Here is a 17,594-nt window from a genome sequence, read left to right on the forward strand (position 1 = left end):
AGGCTGTCTAGGAGCTCAGAGGAAATATTCAGGGCTGCAGTTGAAGAGGTGATTTCAGAGCACAAGTGGTAGTTGGTTATGCTGCACTAGAGCAGCTCTGGTCCTCCTATGAATTGTGCCGTGGGTATATGGGTTAGAAAAAACATGACTCATTAATAGGAAGGAGTAGTAGGACTTAGGCTTGCAAAGATTTTTAGTTTGGCATTATGCGTGTAGGGAGATCTGCTTTACTACTCAGAGGCAGTACAGAGAGATCTCTGGCAGCAAGACTGAAACCCGGTCCCTTCCAGGTTCTGAGATCTTATTTTCCTGGTTGAAGCAGGCGACTGGCTATCAAGACTCTTAACTGACTCTTAATTTGCTCTGTAGCATTTGGAAAACTAGTATTATTGTTGTTGTTGCTATTGTTATTGTTGTTATTATTATTATTATTCAGAGCCAAGAACTATACAACTAAATCCATATATGGACACCTAAAATATTCTTTCAGATATTGTGAGACATTTTACTTTTATGAAGGGAAATGTGCCTATGCAGTACCTTGGAAAATTAAAAAAAAAACCAAACAAAACCTTTTTTTCTGGTATTTCCATGATCACTGTGGTAATATCTTCCATGCCCTTCACACAGTTGCTTTGTGATACTTCTCATGGCTTTTATGGAACTGTTTAGATGTTTAAGTAAATGTTCCTTGTCAAGTGCTGCAAGAACCTACCATGAAACATTTTCTAAAAGCAGGCAAAATAACACCAAAAGTAAGTGTTCAGTGTGATCTTAGCGCTCTCAATAAAGTCACCTCTTCAAAAATTGTACTCGACTGAGTTGAAAGGGTCAAATCTCAATTACATTTGGTTTTGGGTAAATCCATAGGAACCATTCCCATCAGACATTACACAGCTACCGCAGTGCATTTCAGTTGAGCTTTCTGGGATACAAAGGATCATGTTCTGCAGCAGTTTATTTTACTGCTTTTGTGAACTGCTGCCCCTCGTTAGGGCATCACTGTATTTACTGATTTTGCCTGCAGTTACTCTTGACTGCAGAAGAAAGTGGAAGTAATCTGTTGTGGTTACTTCAGGAAAAAGAAAGGCTTGGGGTTTTTTTCTTCTCCTCTCTCTCCCTCTTTCCATCTGTACTGCTCCCAAAGAACTGAAACGACAGCCCAAAATTGATCTACGATGCAAGTCAAATCACTGCTGATTATGATCTCATGCTTCTGTGGGTTCAGCTCTTTGAATGACCGTGGCAATTACTTGGCTAAAAACTATACGAGTCCCAGATGTTGAATAATTCTCAAATACTGCATCTCAAATATGTTTCATTCTGACAGTAACGAAACTGAAACGCATGTTAAATAATGCCATAATAAAGGCACATCTGACTGTGCAGCGGCTTGGTTAAATGTGTTTAGTCCTCAGGTTCAGAGTAGGGCTCCGAGAAGGGTCAAATGAAGAGAAATCTGGGCTCTGCTGCTCGGCTCGCTGCTCCTCTGCCCTGGTCACCAGTGCTGCAAACCTACCTGTGGCTTGGTAGCTACAGCCTCCTAGGAATATACATGCATATATTTGATTTCTGTTATCTTATTACGTTGCTGTTTGGTATTTTTAGACTTGTGGCAAGAATGGTCACGTTGCAGGTGAGTTTGGCGGATGACCTGTGGTACTTCTGGGGCTCTGTTATCTCACTTGGGAGATAAGGAACCTGGTCCAGGCTCATCCAGATTTCCAGGACAGTAGGCTGTAGGGAGACTTTTACACACAGGTGTGTGAGTTCAGAAGCCCTGCTGGACCTGTCAGTTTTGAAAATGAGTTTCAAAGCCTTGAATACTTGTCATAGCCATGTTCTGAGTCTGAGGTATAGAAAACATGTTTCTAACCCTTTCAGTCTGCTGTCAAACTAGACTGAAACTAAGGATTGCTGTCACTGTGGTACTGCTGAGGAACTGAAACACAAATTCTGTGAGTCATAGGAGGTTCATTAGCAAGTCACTCCGTATTCTCTTAAGTGCTTGGCAAAATTAAATCACTTAAGCTACGATATCACAGATGTCGACTGTGATCCCAGACCACACCTGGTCTACAGAGAACTACTAGAATCTCATTGCATAAAAGGTCTTATCTTCAGGTGATTTGTGAACTGAATAGTACATTTTTGGCATTTGTATGAGCATCTGAATCTTAACATATGTAGGACTGCTTTGTTATACCAAAATTAGGTAATCACTGTGATCTGGTGAAAATGACAAGTGCTATAGATCTTTTTGCACCCTCATGCCCCTTTCAGTATATTTGTGTTTGGTGGGTGGTATGGGTGTGTGTGAGAGACAGAAAATAAATTGCAGGTGCCAATCTTTGAAAAATGAAGAGCGCTTTAAAATAAAAATCCAGGGGTCTCCATGTTTTTATTCATGTTCTTGATATAGCTGTTACTATTTAGTCACATTTAATCATTTAGACACGGTCCTGGACAACGAGCTGTAGGTGGCTTTGCAGGGAGTTGGACGAGATGACCTCCAGAAAGGTTTCTTCCCACCTCAGCCCCTCTTTGAATCACACAAAGTTCCTCCTTCTTTTTCTGTTGTAGTGATACCCACGTACATATGCCTTATACTTTGAAGAAAACCATAAAAGCCAGATCTTTTTTATGAGTTGTAACAAAGAAATTTGCTTTTATTCAAACTGGAGCTGGGATCTGGGCATGGAGATGAGTCTGAATATTAGAGTTCTCCCAAGGATGTTAACAAAGCTGAAGTTGGCGTTGTCTAATCTGCAAACCTTTGGAACCCAAGTGAATATGAGTGTGATTAGAGTTAACCCCGACTTGGGCTTGGAAAGCCTTTGCCATGTTACCAGGAGAAGTATGTTTCTGTACAGAAACACTTCTTTATTATCCAAGCAGGAGTCTGAGGGGTCTCTTTGCACCTCTTTCTGTGATTCAAAACTAAGCATACATCTTTTCAGTTTTTATGTTTGTTTGATTTGCTGTAAAATTGAGGGTAGATGTGACGAGTTTGGTTGATACAAGTCAGGGGAAGGAGGTAGCATGAGATAGAGGAATTACATTATCGCCTTGAACGCTGAACTTCGTATCTCTTGCAAAATAGTTATTGCTGTGATATGAGGGTACTGTTGCACACCATAATAACATCATATAATCTTGCCATTCTCCAGCTGTAGGCAGAAGTTGCATACCTGCTAGCATTAATGAAAATGAAAATTTAAAACATCTCCATCTCGGTCCTCTTTCAATGAAGGAGGAAGTTAGAACAATGTGAAATTGCTGGGACTATGTAATTTAGCAGTGTCTGCCTTAGCTGATACACAGTGACTTGTGCCCCCATAAATCAGGTTTCTAAATGCCAGCTGTGTGGAAGATTATGCCACTCAGCTCAGAAACCCACCACATGGGAAGCTGGGAATAAGCTGGGAATGTGTCTGGGCTCAGTTACATTTTTGCTTTGTATCATGGAGTCCTGTGGTTTTCGAGAAAAGCATCTGCACTACACTGAAGTGAACTGGGCTTGAGGATAGCCACCTTTTCCAGACTTGGGAGAGCTGTGACAAATAGATGATTGCTGGAGAAATGTGACTGCTTCCATTATGTTTAGATGCTCCTCAGAAAGCAGCTTTATTCATTAACTTTATTTCGCAAGTTGTCCAAAGGTAAATAAATCGGTCTGGTTTTGCAGTCAAACCACTGCTTCCGAGTCCTTTTTTGTGCCTGATAATACTCAAAAGTTTGAGAATAGAGAAAAATCTTCTGTCTACACATACGGCGAAGTACTAGTACTCTTACCATTCCAGTAATAAGTGGAATATATACATATATATATCTCCTTTCTCTAGTTTTACTTTATTAGTTATTCTTTCAAGAGGAGTTTGTGGTGGGTTTGTTCCATGGTTTTATGTGTGATATTTGTTCTTTCAACAGTTTTATTATTTCAGTAGTTCAAACCACTAGTATGTTGCTTTTTAGGGTGCCTAAAAAGGATAACCTGTTAACAATTATTTGCTTAAGAAAGATGTTGCAATGGGTAACATATTACAGTTTGGACTCTTTGTTAACACACTATCTTCAACCATTTCCACACGTTTGATACATAGGTTGTTTTGATTTTGACTTTTTGCTGTTGAAATGTTGTCTAAGAGATTGTACAGTGTCAGGAAAGGACTGCCAACAATATCATTAAACTTACAGGGGTTTTCAGGTGAAGTTATTTAAACCCAACCATACTTTTGGTATTTAATATGAGTACTTTTTAATGGAACTGTTGAAAGAACAAATTTCACGTGCATAAAACCACAGAATAATAACAGAGTAGTTTTCCACTGTACTTGCAGACTCAAATAGTTTTTTCCCCTAGGGCCCTTGAACTCAGCCTTGGTATTATTTAAACAGGACATCGCCAAGGCCACTAACTCTAGCGAGTTGTTTCAGGAGCAGTCAAACTAATGAAGCAATTTGTTATCATTGTTCTCCTCCTCCCTTGCTTTTTCCTTCCCATCCCGTACGCTCTCGGTACCGTCAGTTCTGCCGTGTGTCCCGTACCTGCCTCTGGGACAACCGGCAGCCCGCGGTGTGGCTGGTGGAAGGCTGCATAAGGACTCCTTTTCTAGCTGGCTCCCTTTCAAAATGGCTGGAAACTTCCTTTTCTCTTAGGAGAATGCTGACTTGGGGTCTTTTGTAATGCAGTTTTCAATTTGAGTAGGAACGTCGCTCGATTACTGTCAAATATGACTGAATTCAGCGGGCAGATCCCATAGTTAGAGGGAAGAGTTGGTCTACAAGTGGCCAGTGGCACAGCTGCCTAAGGAAACGAGGGTGAAAATGGGGTGCTCCTCATGGCTGTCGTGGAGAGGGTTTAATTTTGTAAGGAGGCTCTGAGAGAAGGTACTCTGATAGCTTCCTTATTTCTCTTTTTTCCTCTGGCTTTGACCATAATTGAGCAGAGCCCCACATTTTATCGGAGATGACTTTCACAGGCAGGGCCAGGGTCACCTCTGAGCTCCACCTGAGCCGTTCTGTGAATTGACCAGGAGGAAGGCTAACTTCATGAAGGTGCTGAAGTTTTGAGATGCTACTTTGTACGCAGTTCCCACATCAAACATACTGCAGGTCTGCAGCTTGTGAAATGCTCTCTACCAGTGTCATGAGGAAATTCTTTTTTGCATCACCTGCAGGCCAGCCTGTATAAATGAGAGGTCTGGCTATGACAGGAGGTGGGTCTCAGAAGGAAGTTGTTTGGTATGGAAAAATCCATGTGGAGCAAGTGGACTTCCTTCTACATAGTTTCTAATCACTCGTGAAAATGATACAGTAGTGCTTTAATCTTAAATCTAAAGCCTGCAATTAGAATTTGAAACATTTCGGAAAACATGCATTAGTCAAATATTTACTTGGAGGCTTAAAAAAGGAACTAAGATGCAATGTTACATCTTCTGTTTGCCTTTTAAGTTCACAGTACTTCAGCTTTCCCGTATATAAAATGTGATGAATTGCACCATGCTTCATAGAACTATTGCATGACTTGATTAATTGTAGAAGGCTTTCAGATCCTTAAATGCTTTGCATGAGGTAAGTAACACATCAGTAACTTACCTTAGTAAGAGGTTATCTATTCCCTTCTCTCTTTAAAATTGATTGCCTTTTGTCTTGAGTACAGTGACATTGTATTACATTAGATGCCTTCACAAACCAAGATGTCACTCAGCTGCAAAATGAAGGCTACAGTAGTGTGATATGAAGGGGATTTTGGAGACGGGAGTGAACATAAAGTCCTGTCCGCAATTAAGTTCGTAAAAACTATTTTCCTCTCCCAGTTTTTTGGAACACAGCTAAGGAAATATCAACGTGGCCCTGCCCAAGGAAAAGAAGTTGCTGAAACTGCCATTTTCCCACACCTTTCCTGTTGCCAGAGGTTCAGCCCAATGACCATCTGTTGAGGACGGTGTAGTTCAAGGCTAACGTCATACATCAATGTAGAGGGCTGGTGGGAAGGCTCGGCATGCAACTCTTCTATTGTTATAAAAAGAAAAAAAAAAGGTGCCAAATGCCCTTAATCCTATTTCTCTTATGTAGGCACACATACCCTATTCTCGTGATCAATTTTTGTTTGCATATTCTTCTTTTATGTGGAATTCTAATTCTCTGTGGTTTCCTATCCTGTTGCTTATTTTCTACTCATCTTCCTATTAGCAAAACATGAAATATCACTGTTAGGTCTGTTGCTGAACAGATCATCAGGGTAGTATTCAAGAGAGACAAGGTTATTTTTCATTCATTCTGCTCATCAGAAATGCACATTTCGTTTAATAGACATATGACTAATTCCTAAAGACTCCTCTTGTTTAAACAGTGGGACATACTCTTAAACTACTTTAACTGTTACCTATAGACCTTAGGGTCATGCATTTGCAGTAATTCCCAAAAAATCACCTAGTCAGGCAGTACGTTTCCAGATGCTAAGTTGCATTAGAATGACATTATACACATCACAATATTTTTTTTAATTTTTGCATAAGGCTAGTTTAGTATGTGCCCAACCGATGTTAAGTTATTTAATGAAAGGAACAGACTTAACTAGGCAATCTTACTCTATGATCCGTAATATGAAAATACTAGAAAAGCCTTGCTATATATAAACAGAGGTGCATGTTTGTAGCAGAAAAAAAGAGAAGAAAAAGGTCTGTTCCTTATCAAAATCTGTTTGATGGCATATTACACTCTAGCATGAGTTTTAGCAGAGACTGTTTCTCATGTTACTGTATTTTCTCTCAAGCTAAGTGTTTTATACCTTATCTAAGATAATACAATCACAATCTTTACCCAGACACAGAAGGCAGGTCTAGATGTACTGATGGTGTTCATTTGGGTGGACTCCTAGAAGATACCAGCCTTTGGGAAGGGTTAATAAAAGCATCAACAGGTTGAATACGATGAAACTGCACAACATGAAGACAGAAAGAAAAGAAAATCTTAGTGTAGATCTTTACAAGTGAAGCATAATTCCTGTTCTGAACACAGGCTTATGGCAAATTTCCAGTGAAATATTTTTGTTTTGTGTTTTGCAGTGGAAAAAGCTAAAAATTTAGTTGAAACCAAACCCATCTGTTTCAGCAATTTCCGAAAGAGCAAAAGAGAAAGGCGCTCAAAGCTGGGGAATACCTAATAGGTCTGTGATTGGGGCCCTTGGCAAAGGTGTGATGACACCATCTCAAGAGTCGCCGGAGACTAAAAGAAGTGTGATCCTTTCATGTCCTATAATCTCCAGGTCCTATCCTGTCCTCCTTTCTGGATGAATAATTATATGTAATTTTCACACAACAAACAGTTCTCACAGGAGAAACCGAGGGGATTGGTCTGGTTGTAGGGAAGGAAAACAAGATTCCTCTCACTTTGTGTTTTGTCCTGCGAAGCTGTGAATGGTCTTCAATTCTGCCTGTCATAAAACAAAGAAAAATGTCATTTTAGACTATTCCATGGGATGAGAAAGTCACTTCCCCACCTCAGAGGAAGATTGGCATTGATATTGCAAAAGGGGGAGCAGGGAATGGCCAAAAAACCCAGTAGCATCTCCTGTCTCCTTCCAGCCTCTGCAGCGCTTAGTTTTTTAAACAATGTCTGTATGACATGGTGGTTGCTGCATGAGAAATGCAGCTACATCGTTGGTTCATTACAAATGGCTTAATACAGGGCTGATTTCTACCCCCAACGTATTCTTATAAAACTCTCATCAGAATTGTATGTGTTCATCTGAGAGCCGCTTTGGCCTATAATATGCTTTGATTTGTTATATGAATTGCCTGCTTCTGTGTACAGATTTTTTTCATTTTTCCCCCTTCTGCTTTTGGACCGTGATTGATGATGTAAATAATCATTTCCAGGCATGAGCCTTTTTTTTTTTTTTTCCTGTTGACCAGTCACTAATCACTACTTGCTCATCCCTGTGTTTTTTTGGTAAGCCAGATGAATTTCTTTTTAATGGCCTTCTTTCTCTTCATGTCAGAAATCTCACCGCAGATAAATAACAGATACACACCACATATGTAACAGTGCGCAGACCTTATAATCATTATCCAGTACGTTTACAGAGTTCTGAGAAACTTCATTTTAAGACTAGTAAATGCATGCATTTCTCTGCCATTCCTAGCATTACATGCTCTGCAGAGAGAAAAGCTTAAAGGAACATTCAGAATTAAAAGACTGTTGTTTAATTGATATTTTTTTGAGCATCTAAATATATAGGGTTTTTCATCTCAGTCTAACTCTCCTCTCTGCAACGTCCATGCCTTCAGTCCTGAGCTTGCAAAGCACTTAACAACAGTTAAGTTGCCTTATCTAAGCATCTCTCTGAAAATTTGAGTGAAAATGGGGTCTAGTGTTATTTTAATATACTCTAATAAAAAATCCAATGCTTAAAATACAGAGATGGCATTGCACACGTTCTTATTTGTTCTACTGGTATACCAGCTCACGGAAACGTAGATTGTTTAATAGTTACAGCCCTAATGATATAAAATGCCCAATTGTACGCAATATTCAGCACCTAGAATGGGGTTATTCACTTACTTTACGCCTGCTGTATTTAAGCGCTGCTTCCCATGCATCTCGGCTTTGTGACACCTCCACGTGCCCTGCACACCCTGCGACTTGGGCAGTGGTGGCCTCTCTGATGAGAAAGCGGAGGGACTGGCATGCCTTCAGCGCAGCCTAGAGAGCAGCTTTTAAGGCCCCAGCACATATGAACTCTTTCTCCCTTCTAGACAAGGGTGATCATGCTCATTTGAGAAGTTTTGTGGTGTTCCGTAGGTTATTTAGACTTCCAAATTCTTCATCATTCCCCCTAAAAGAGGCTGCCTTAAAGTTTAGATGGAAAATTAAGCTGACTAGAAAGACTTGGCTCAGGTGACGCAGAAGGATCTCATTCTTCTGATCGTTCTTGCATTCAGGAGCTATGAATAGAAAGGAACTGGATTACTAAACGGAGTCATCGCCCTTTTTTTGGAATGAAGTAATTGACCTCAAATGTCAGTTTGGGAGAAGAGAGTCAAAGAACAGAAAGAACTTTGTTTCTATGTTCTGTAAAGCATTTGCAGATCCTAGTAATAGGGGTCTCCAAATGTTTTACCCCTAATGTCTTTCCCCTTGCTTGCTTGACACCCGCACACCCCACTCCGGTATATTTTTGTCTGGGTTACATAAACACTCTGTACAACACATTTACAAAGCTATTTGCTCTTGCCATAGACATTATGGTTCTTTCCCACGTATAGCCAGCCCAGCATACATCTGAGACAGCTGGTCTTTATCTGATCATTTATCTGGTCATTTTATCTGAGGTGGCTCTCCCTGCTTGTGCGCCCCGTGCTGGCATTCTTGGCTCCTTTCTGCTGTGCAGATGTGGGAAAGGTCCAGTAAGATGCTGGCTGCAGCAGAGACATCCTTGTTACGTAAATACAGGTGAACAGCTTGTGAAATACTGAAATGACATTGTTCCAGACATTTGAGAAAATTAGTATTTATCAGAAAATACTGGGGTGTTGTATGTATCAGGTAAATTACGTTTCTAAAAGACTGGCTACAGACATGCATCCTTGGCAAAGGGCTTTCATGTGCCACGTGTGCACATACCTGGCACTTATTACCTGGTTGAGAAATAAGATTAGCCTCCTTCTGCTTTGTATGCATCCTGGTTTATGGGCTGTAAATACCTTAACTTCTACCGAACCCCGATGCTATGCAAAGGGATGCCAACATAAGATGATCCAGTTGTCCTTCCTCATTATCGTCTGTTTTCAATATTAGATTTCTGATTTCAAGATTAGGTGTTTCTATGAGAACAAGGGCAGACGTGCTCCAGGTGCACTTTTATCTTCCAGGAAAGGAAAGAGAACAAAGAAACTGGCACGGTTCTGGGAACTGCCACAAAATACAGACGCCTTATGCCAGAGCATTAGGAAGATAAGACAATAAAACAATTGTGTTTTGCGGTCATTAGAGGCAAACCTTCTCTCATACAGAATAGACAGCAATCACTGCCCATGGCCAGTAATGGTGAAGTTGAAGCACAACGCTGAGGCTTCTGGTACCATGTAAACCAACAGTAAAACAGTAAGCTGGTAGAAAACAAGGTTTTCTTCTAGTACATATGTTCTTCTAATATATATACTAATCTCTTTGTGTATGTGGAAGAGTGTGTGTGTCTATCTGTAGTTTCACCAGGTGCTGAAGGAGCTTTCTGAACTATTAGATATGACAGGAAACCATAGAGCTGGGTACAAACTCAGGTTGAATCCCAAATTATAATTTGGAAATGTTAGAAGATATTTTATCCTTGCCCATCTCATGAGATTCATCCAGAGACGTGTAAGCCAGAGCTGCGCTTCAGTCTGACTCCCCTGTCTGAACAGGAGAGGCAGATTGGGAATAACAGTTACAGAAATATATGGAACATGCAATGTTGTAAGAAATCCTAGGAGCATCTCAATGCTTTTTTCTTTATGCACATCTAACTTTTTGATAGATAAAGTAAACACGTCTTGTACTTATTTCTGATGGCCTTAGCAGTAATGCTGCAAGCTCAAGGTGAATGTTTTTAGGACTGAAGTTTTCTCATGGCAGGTGTTAACTGGCACTTCTTGTACATCTTCCTTTTCTGCCTCTTTTCTTCATTTGCCGGTGATTCTTCCTTTAAAATTAACCCTTTAAGGGTACGGAGTCCTGGTAACTCTTCTTAAAAATCAGGGAAAATTACAGTTGTTTCTTTTAGCATCACAGGTGCTATATATAGAATTTTTTTATATCTAGAATTTTTTTATATATAGAATATATTATGTATTTTACTAAAAATGTATAAAAAATCTTCCATTCCAGGAAGAGCTTTCCTTCTCTTGTGAACAGAAGGTAGTTTTATCCCCTTGTGAAACATGAAACTGAGCCACTTTGCAGGTGCTGGGGGGACGCCAGCGGGCTGTTCTGGCAGCACTAGATCTGAAGTTGGGCGCATCTTTGCACCCCACAAGAAAGAAGGGTTTCAGCTTGCCCATGCAGCTCTCACCAGCAGGCTGGACACTGGTTGCACCGCATATCTCTTTAGCTGCAGCTCTGCCTGGCTGTGTCGTATCAACAGGCTGAGTACGTGGCCTATGAGACCATGTCTGCGCTTGGATTAAGCCTCGGAGGATTTGGCCATAGTAAATCTTTAGTTAAAAATCCAATGCCCATTTCTCCTTTAAATTTGAATAGCATAAGTCCAAAACGACTACATCGCTCTGAGTGAAATATTAAATTTTTACTCAATTTTGGTTTTGCTTTCTTCCTTTTTTTGAAAAAAAAAAAAAAAAAACCAAAAAAAAACAAACCCTAATTTTTAAGCCTGAACTTTGCAAATATTGCTTTGGTTTCTAAGTTAATTAACTTTCTGACAACATTCCTTGTAAAGGCTAAAGCCTTTCCTGGCAAGTGATTAACAGCTGGGACAAGCCCTTCCATGAGACATGAGTTTTGCAGCCTGTTGTGTGGTCTCTTTGGCTGGGTCTGTAACACATTTCCGATTGTCTAAATATAAAGAGATAAAAAGGAAAGGGACTGCCAAACCCCACTGTATAATGTAAAGCGAGTCAGAGGGAAAAGGTTTATAATTTTTCTTCTTCCTTTTACATTGCTGGCTACATCTTATCTGTAGCCAGAAGATGCTAACATCATTTCCTCTCTATAAATCAGCTTGCACGTGATACAAAAACACAATATGACTTTCTTTTCTAACTTAATAGAAGTTTTGATACTTGGATGTTTTGACATTCAAGAATCCTGATTTAGTCTCAGAACTGTTAAAACATCACTTTACCGAGCCAGTGGGTGTATATATTGCCTCAATGAGCCTTCTTTTTTAACTAAGCGGTAATATTTAGGATGGAAATTTGGAATTAATTGCAACAACCAGTGTTTGCAAAGTGATGATTCTAGGACTTTTTCTGAGCTAGCACAGCATACGTCTACCTCTTTTATGGCTCTTCTGACATCTAATCCTATTTGAAGTAACAGTGTGATTGCCCCGTGGATTTTAAGAACTGTGACTCAGTTGAAGCTGATTCAGAAAGAAGTTGTGCCTGTCTTCAATACTAAATGAGAGCCCAGTAAATCTAAGAAACAGCCTTAAAAGCCATCATGAAGTTTTTAACAGTGATTCAAATGAATAGTGATTCACCTACTTGTGTATGAAATATGAAACTTGTTTCTGTTGCTCCCATTGTTGTGCCATCTGGGTACATCATGTGAAATAAAACGATACCAGTGACTGGCAAAAACTCCCGTGGCTTCACAAAGCAAGAAAGTCGATGAATTGCTGCTCTTTTTTCCTGTTAAGCAATCTCCCAGTTTTGAGATTTACAGTTACTTTATTTGCAATGTAGCTGTCTACTATATAAATAATGGAAAAGGCGTGCCCTGCAAACACATTTTACAATTCACTCACGAAGATATGAGGCTCTCCCACTTTGACAGTCATTGTAGTTGGTCACAAATGGAAACTTTCTGAACAGCTCTGGTATTTTGAAAGTTGTGAAACAGTCATTCTCGGTCGTGGTTGAAACCCTTCCCGTTGCGGTACCCAACACTTAACGTGTCATCAGCGGCATGCGTGAGCTGCCACAGGCAGGTCAGGCCCACGGGAGGTCACGGAGGGATCATTTAACAGGTAGGACATTGTATTGGAGGCCACGTAAGAAAATACACCATGCTTCACGTGGGTCTTGGCAGCAAGGATCCCTGGAACAGACCTTGGTGCCGTGGTGTATAATTAGAGTTGATTTTAGCGTCAGCTTATCGGGCTCTGGACTGTCCGTGAATTTGGGGGTGACAGGCTGTCTATCAGATGTCTCGGAGGGGCTTTGGCTGGCTGAAGGCTTCAGTTTCCAAGGGACAGTGCAGCTGTCAAGAAGCACTATTAAAGCAGCATTTAAAAGCCCCGTTGCAGGATGCGTGCAAAGGTTGCGTGGGTCACAGGTAGCTACTAATTCCCCAGTGTAGGCGTCATGCAGCTTAGTCTAGGACTGCAGTATTTTGGTTTTGTGCTTGCCCAAGGTGTCCAAGGCAGCATGCAAGCTCAAAAGTGCCCACAGGTGTCTTGGATGCCATTTTCTATCAAGCAGGAAACAGTGTTTTAAATGCAGTTTTTCTCAAAGCTAGTGGCTGCGCTGACTACCAGCAGAAAGCTGCCATGGTGGTAGGTACCTTCACCTACAGACACCTCCGCTTCCCAGGGCAGATCGACTATTTTGTGGGGAGTTGGATAAGCCCTGAAAATTTGCGTGCTGAGGAACTGAACTTACGATGTCCTTCTACGAGCTAAATGGCAAGCAAAACATAGCTTTTTCTAATCACTCCTTTTCTCTGGGACTGCTTCTGGGTGGTATTTATTCCTTACGCTGTCATCTGTTAGCTTGTAAAGCACAGAAGATTGACACGTGCGGACAGCACCCAACTAATCAGCCGGCTCGAGCCCTGGTCTGGTGCAAGGTTTCTGGTGGAGGTTTCACAGGATTTGCAGCGTGGCAGATACAAGGTGCGTAGGGACTAGCTCCTTATTACAGCAGCTGCCAGGGACAGCAGACAGCAGTTAGAGCAAAGGTATTGCAGAAGGTCCTTCTTTCCGGAAGAAAAAGAGGTTTGCAAAAATAGACGTAAGCCCGGTGTGTCCCCCACTGATTCCTGTCAAATGGAAACGTATGGGAACTTTGCTATGGAGTACTTATGTGTAAATGCATCCTGTTGTCACCACGTGGCCAAGCCTTGAGGTTTTAAGAACCATCAAAAGTAATATCCAAAGCTTCCTTTCTAGGGAAAGGATCCTGATCAGATCAGTAAGTAGTATGCAGGTGGATATCTGGGAAGTATGTTGATACTAGAATTGTTGACAGTAATCTGGTAACTCCTATTTCACAAAGTAACTTTACAAAACACACGGAGACTTTTTAGAAATGCTTTCAATGTGTCTATTAAACAGTTGAACTTGATTGCTAAGGGAGATGTCGTTGCAGAGCAGAAACAGTGAGGTATTGGCCTTACAGGCAAATACACAGATGTCCAGTGCAATCGCGGGAAAATTATTTGTTGGTGTGTCATTGGATATCAATTTCCTTTAATTTGACCACCCCGTGTATCTGTGAAGTATCACTGCAGCAGTACAACTGCAAGTTAGGCTAACCAAGCGTCTTAAGGGACCTGGTCAGGTTTGTCACTGGGATTTCCTGGCTGTCAGCCCTAAACGTAACAGATTTGATGATACATCAAGTCTGAAAGAGTCTAGATTCAACAACAGAACATTTTGCATTGCTAGTGGCATCGCTGCAGTGCACTTAGCTCAGTTCAGCACGAGTGGGTAAAACCCAAGAAGGTAGGGAAATAACTGGGTCACTGTTGACACTAAATGATGTGTTTGTAGCAGCAAGCTACATTTTAGCTTGCTACCTTGAAGTGAGCTCTAGTACGTCTCTGTAAGTGGCAGTGGGAAGGCAGTGGCTTGAGTCTGTGCCTGCACTTGCAGTCTTTTTTAGAATACATAGTCGCTGGTTTTGAGTGCATCTATGACATGACTAATAGTGATTCTTTGTCTTTTAGAAGAGTTATGTTGAGAGGACTTGAAAAAATGAAGGAATGGGAATGAGCTAATACTGGCAGAAACTATATATATCCCTGAAACAGTTTAGCAATACAGTATAATGATTTTATCCCCCCCGGGTGAGACATTTTAATGACCAGTCAGCTATGTTTCAGAGTGCCTACCAACTTAATGTAAGGAGACAAAGACAGGGATTTTCTGGAGCATGGCTTATCTCTACATGAATGCATCCTAAAGTAGATTTAAAAATCTGTCAATGGCAAAGGAGAGAGTAATGACCACATTACTGTAGCTGTCTCATTAAAAATCTTACACATTGTTGGATAGATTTGTTGCAGAACAAGGCAGCAGAAAAATACAGTAAACTTACAAATACCTGTCTTTCTGGAGCTTGATTCAATTGCAGTAGGTTGGAAATTGTGTTTCTGGGACAAGGGGTGTAGCACCATTTATTTGGCTTTAAATCCATTATTTAGATTGAGGATATAGCGGATCTGACCTAGAATCAATTCTTCTAGTAAAAGCCCTCTCAGCTGGGCATGTAGAACCCTGCCTATTAAAGTCCTCTGCTTTCACATCTCTTTTTATTAAAAACTCCAAATATTCTCTTAAGTAAAGAATTGGGTTTTCATATACCTGATCATGACAAGCAAGTCCCTGAAAATTCTTACTCAGTGCTTTGAAAAATATCTAATAGTCAAATGATCCTCTCTGGAAATGGGAGATCTGTGATGAAACTGATAGAGTTTAGCTATTGATTTCCAGTAGGTCTATTTTACCAATGTTGAGTCTTTGCTGAACTCACACTCCTGGGGATGTACAAAAAACTGAGTTTGAAAACTTGCAGGCAGAACGCTCAGTTCCAGTAAATCACATGTTTTGTGATGGGGTGGGATAGAGATTAAACACACTTTTTCCCAAGCTGTGTTAAACAGTGAAGATCGATCTATTTAATAATTTAAGAATTAAATAGTAACGTCATAAGAAAAGAAGAAAGCATGAGGAGAAAATCAGCCCATTATACAGCAACTTGACAGCATTAGAAACTCACAGTGAAAGGGGGAAATAAATCTTGTGTTGAGAAATAGAGGAATATATATGTTCTTAGCTCAGTAGGTTCTGTGTACATCAAACTTTGGACAGCAATGTTGGGGATAGGTGCACGCATAGGTGGGATGTTCAACCTTTTATTACACGTGGCAGCATATTACGCTTTCGTTTGGATTCATTGACTGTTGAGACTTCCCTAGGAGAGCATTGTCTGGTGAGTGAAATTTTCAGCCAGCTGGCTACCTTTCACTTTTTCGGTCCTGGCTGGCACTGCTTAATCTTTTCCGTTCATGTGTTATTACCAGATCTGGATCGGTGTGCTTGTGTCTTGCCCGCTGTCATTTAGCACATCTGGAAATGCTGTGGTTTGCCGAATGACAAGTTGCACTCTTTTCTTCCAGTTCCGCCTGGTGGTAAAGACAGCACTGAAGCTGCTGCTGGTGTTTGTGGAGTATACCGAATCCAACGCACCGCTTTTAATCCAGGCAGTGTCTACCGTTGATGAAAAGAGAGGTGAGTAGCCTTACTTGGGGGGTGCAAAATCCCAGCACCGCTGAGACCAGGGTGGCATTTCATCACGGATTTCGTTGGTTCTAGAGTTGCTGTCATGATGCCTGCCTTGCGCGACGTACCCTTCATTTCCTGATTAAAAGCATATTTTAAGTGTTCATGCAATTTAAGATTGTTTTGAGGGATGAATTATAGCGGGAAAGCGAAGAGTGAAAGGCTGAGGAACTCGGCTGCCTCCCTGGGCACCGCAGTCACTGCCCCTTCCCTGCACCCATGCGCACAGTCAGCCTCTTTGCATCTTCCGACCTCGCAGGCTCCTTTGGGCCAGGCTGTCTTTCCACTTCCTTCTGAGAAGCAGCAGTCTGATTTAGAAGAGAAAATGATATCTAATCAGTGTAATCCCTTTGAAAAGAAAGACGAGGTCAGTAATAGTACAGGCTTTATAGTAAAAGCAAAACCATCTGTTGTTACATTAAAATAAAGCCCTTGAGCAGATATTATACTATGCAATCTGTTACCCTTCAGGCTCATGAAAAATACTTGAATATGTATACTGTATTTTTTACAAATAAATAGAACAAAAATGGTTCTTTCTTGTTCTTCCCACAAAGCCATTGCTAAGCTCCCGGGGCGTCCTCTCCTGATGCAAAACATTCCTTTGCCTCAAGGAGAGTTTTTGAGGTTGGGAGAGCCATTGTTGTGGTCTCAAACACATGGAGGTTGAAAGCAGGATCCCCTTTGTGGAGCAACTGCCTCCATGCTGAACTTGTTTGAGGGACTTGATACGGTAAAAGTGAAACAAAAAAAGTCGGGGGCTGGGAAGAAAGGTGGTGCCAGAAAGAGGAGAAAGTAGCTAGATTTTGCTTTCAGCTATCAGAATGAGTGCATTGAAAAGACCAAAAAAAAAACCCCAACCAGATTGTCTCATATGGCAGGAGAGCAGGCAGGGGCATTTCAAAAACAGTACAACACTTTAAACAGTGGACTCTTCAGGTTGGCTTTCTGCTTTGAATTAAAACCAATAAACCTTACAATGCCATAAGCAGAAATGTAATTACAATATTCATGTAATTGTGAGCACTGTGATTTATTTTTGCAGTCATTCTTAGTATTTCCTCAGCTCTCTGAACTCACTGGTATTCTCAACATGTTCAAATTGCCATCTGTTCACGTGCTAGCAAACCTCATTAGGGAAAAAAGAGAAAGAAAGGGGGACCCTAAACACACTACCATGCGCTTCTGTATCTGTAGAACAGCCTTAGGCAAGCATTTACATGTCCCAAAGTAATAAAACAACTTAAGTAACAACATAGAACATGTGAAAAAAAAGTGACGTGTGTAGTCAGATGGATATGTTAGGAGCATGAGGAAAGAGTTTATGGGAATTCTCATACCAGTTGGCAGATTGCCTCATGAA

At 40.9% G+C, this 17,594-nt stretch overlaps 1 protein-coding gene across 6 annotated transcripts in view; it reads left to right on the plus strand.

Annotated features, from left to right (window-relative positions):
• The window catches only part of FHOD3 (formin homology 2 domain containing 3), a 388,990-nt gene that overhangs the window by 238,513 nt on the left and 132,883 nt on the right, over nucleotides 1-17,594 (plus strand). For all 6 annotated transcript variants that reach the window (XM_075022703.1, XM_075022701.1, XM_075022699.1 and 3 more), the window contains exon 7: nucleotides 16,069-16,180. In XM_075022703.1, the coding sequence (XP_074878804.1) occupies nucleotides 16,069-16,180 (112 nt within the window). The remainder of the gene's footprint in view (nucleotides 1-16,068; nucleotides 16,181-17,594) is intronic.

This window comes from Buteo buteo, chromosome 3 (genome assembly GCF_964188355.1).
Source record: "Buteo buteo chromosome 3, bButBut1.hap1.1, whole genome shotgun sequence".
Lineage (NCBI taxonomy): Eukaryota > Metazoa > Chordata > Aves > Accipitriformes > Accipitridae > Buteo > Buteo buteo.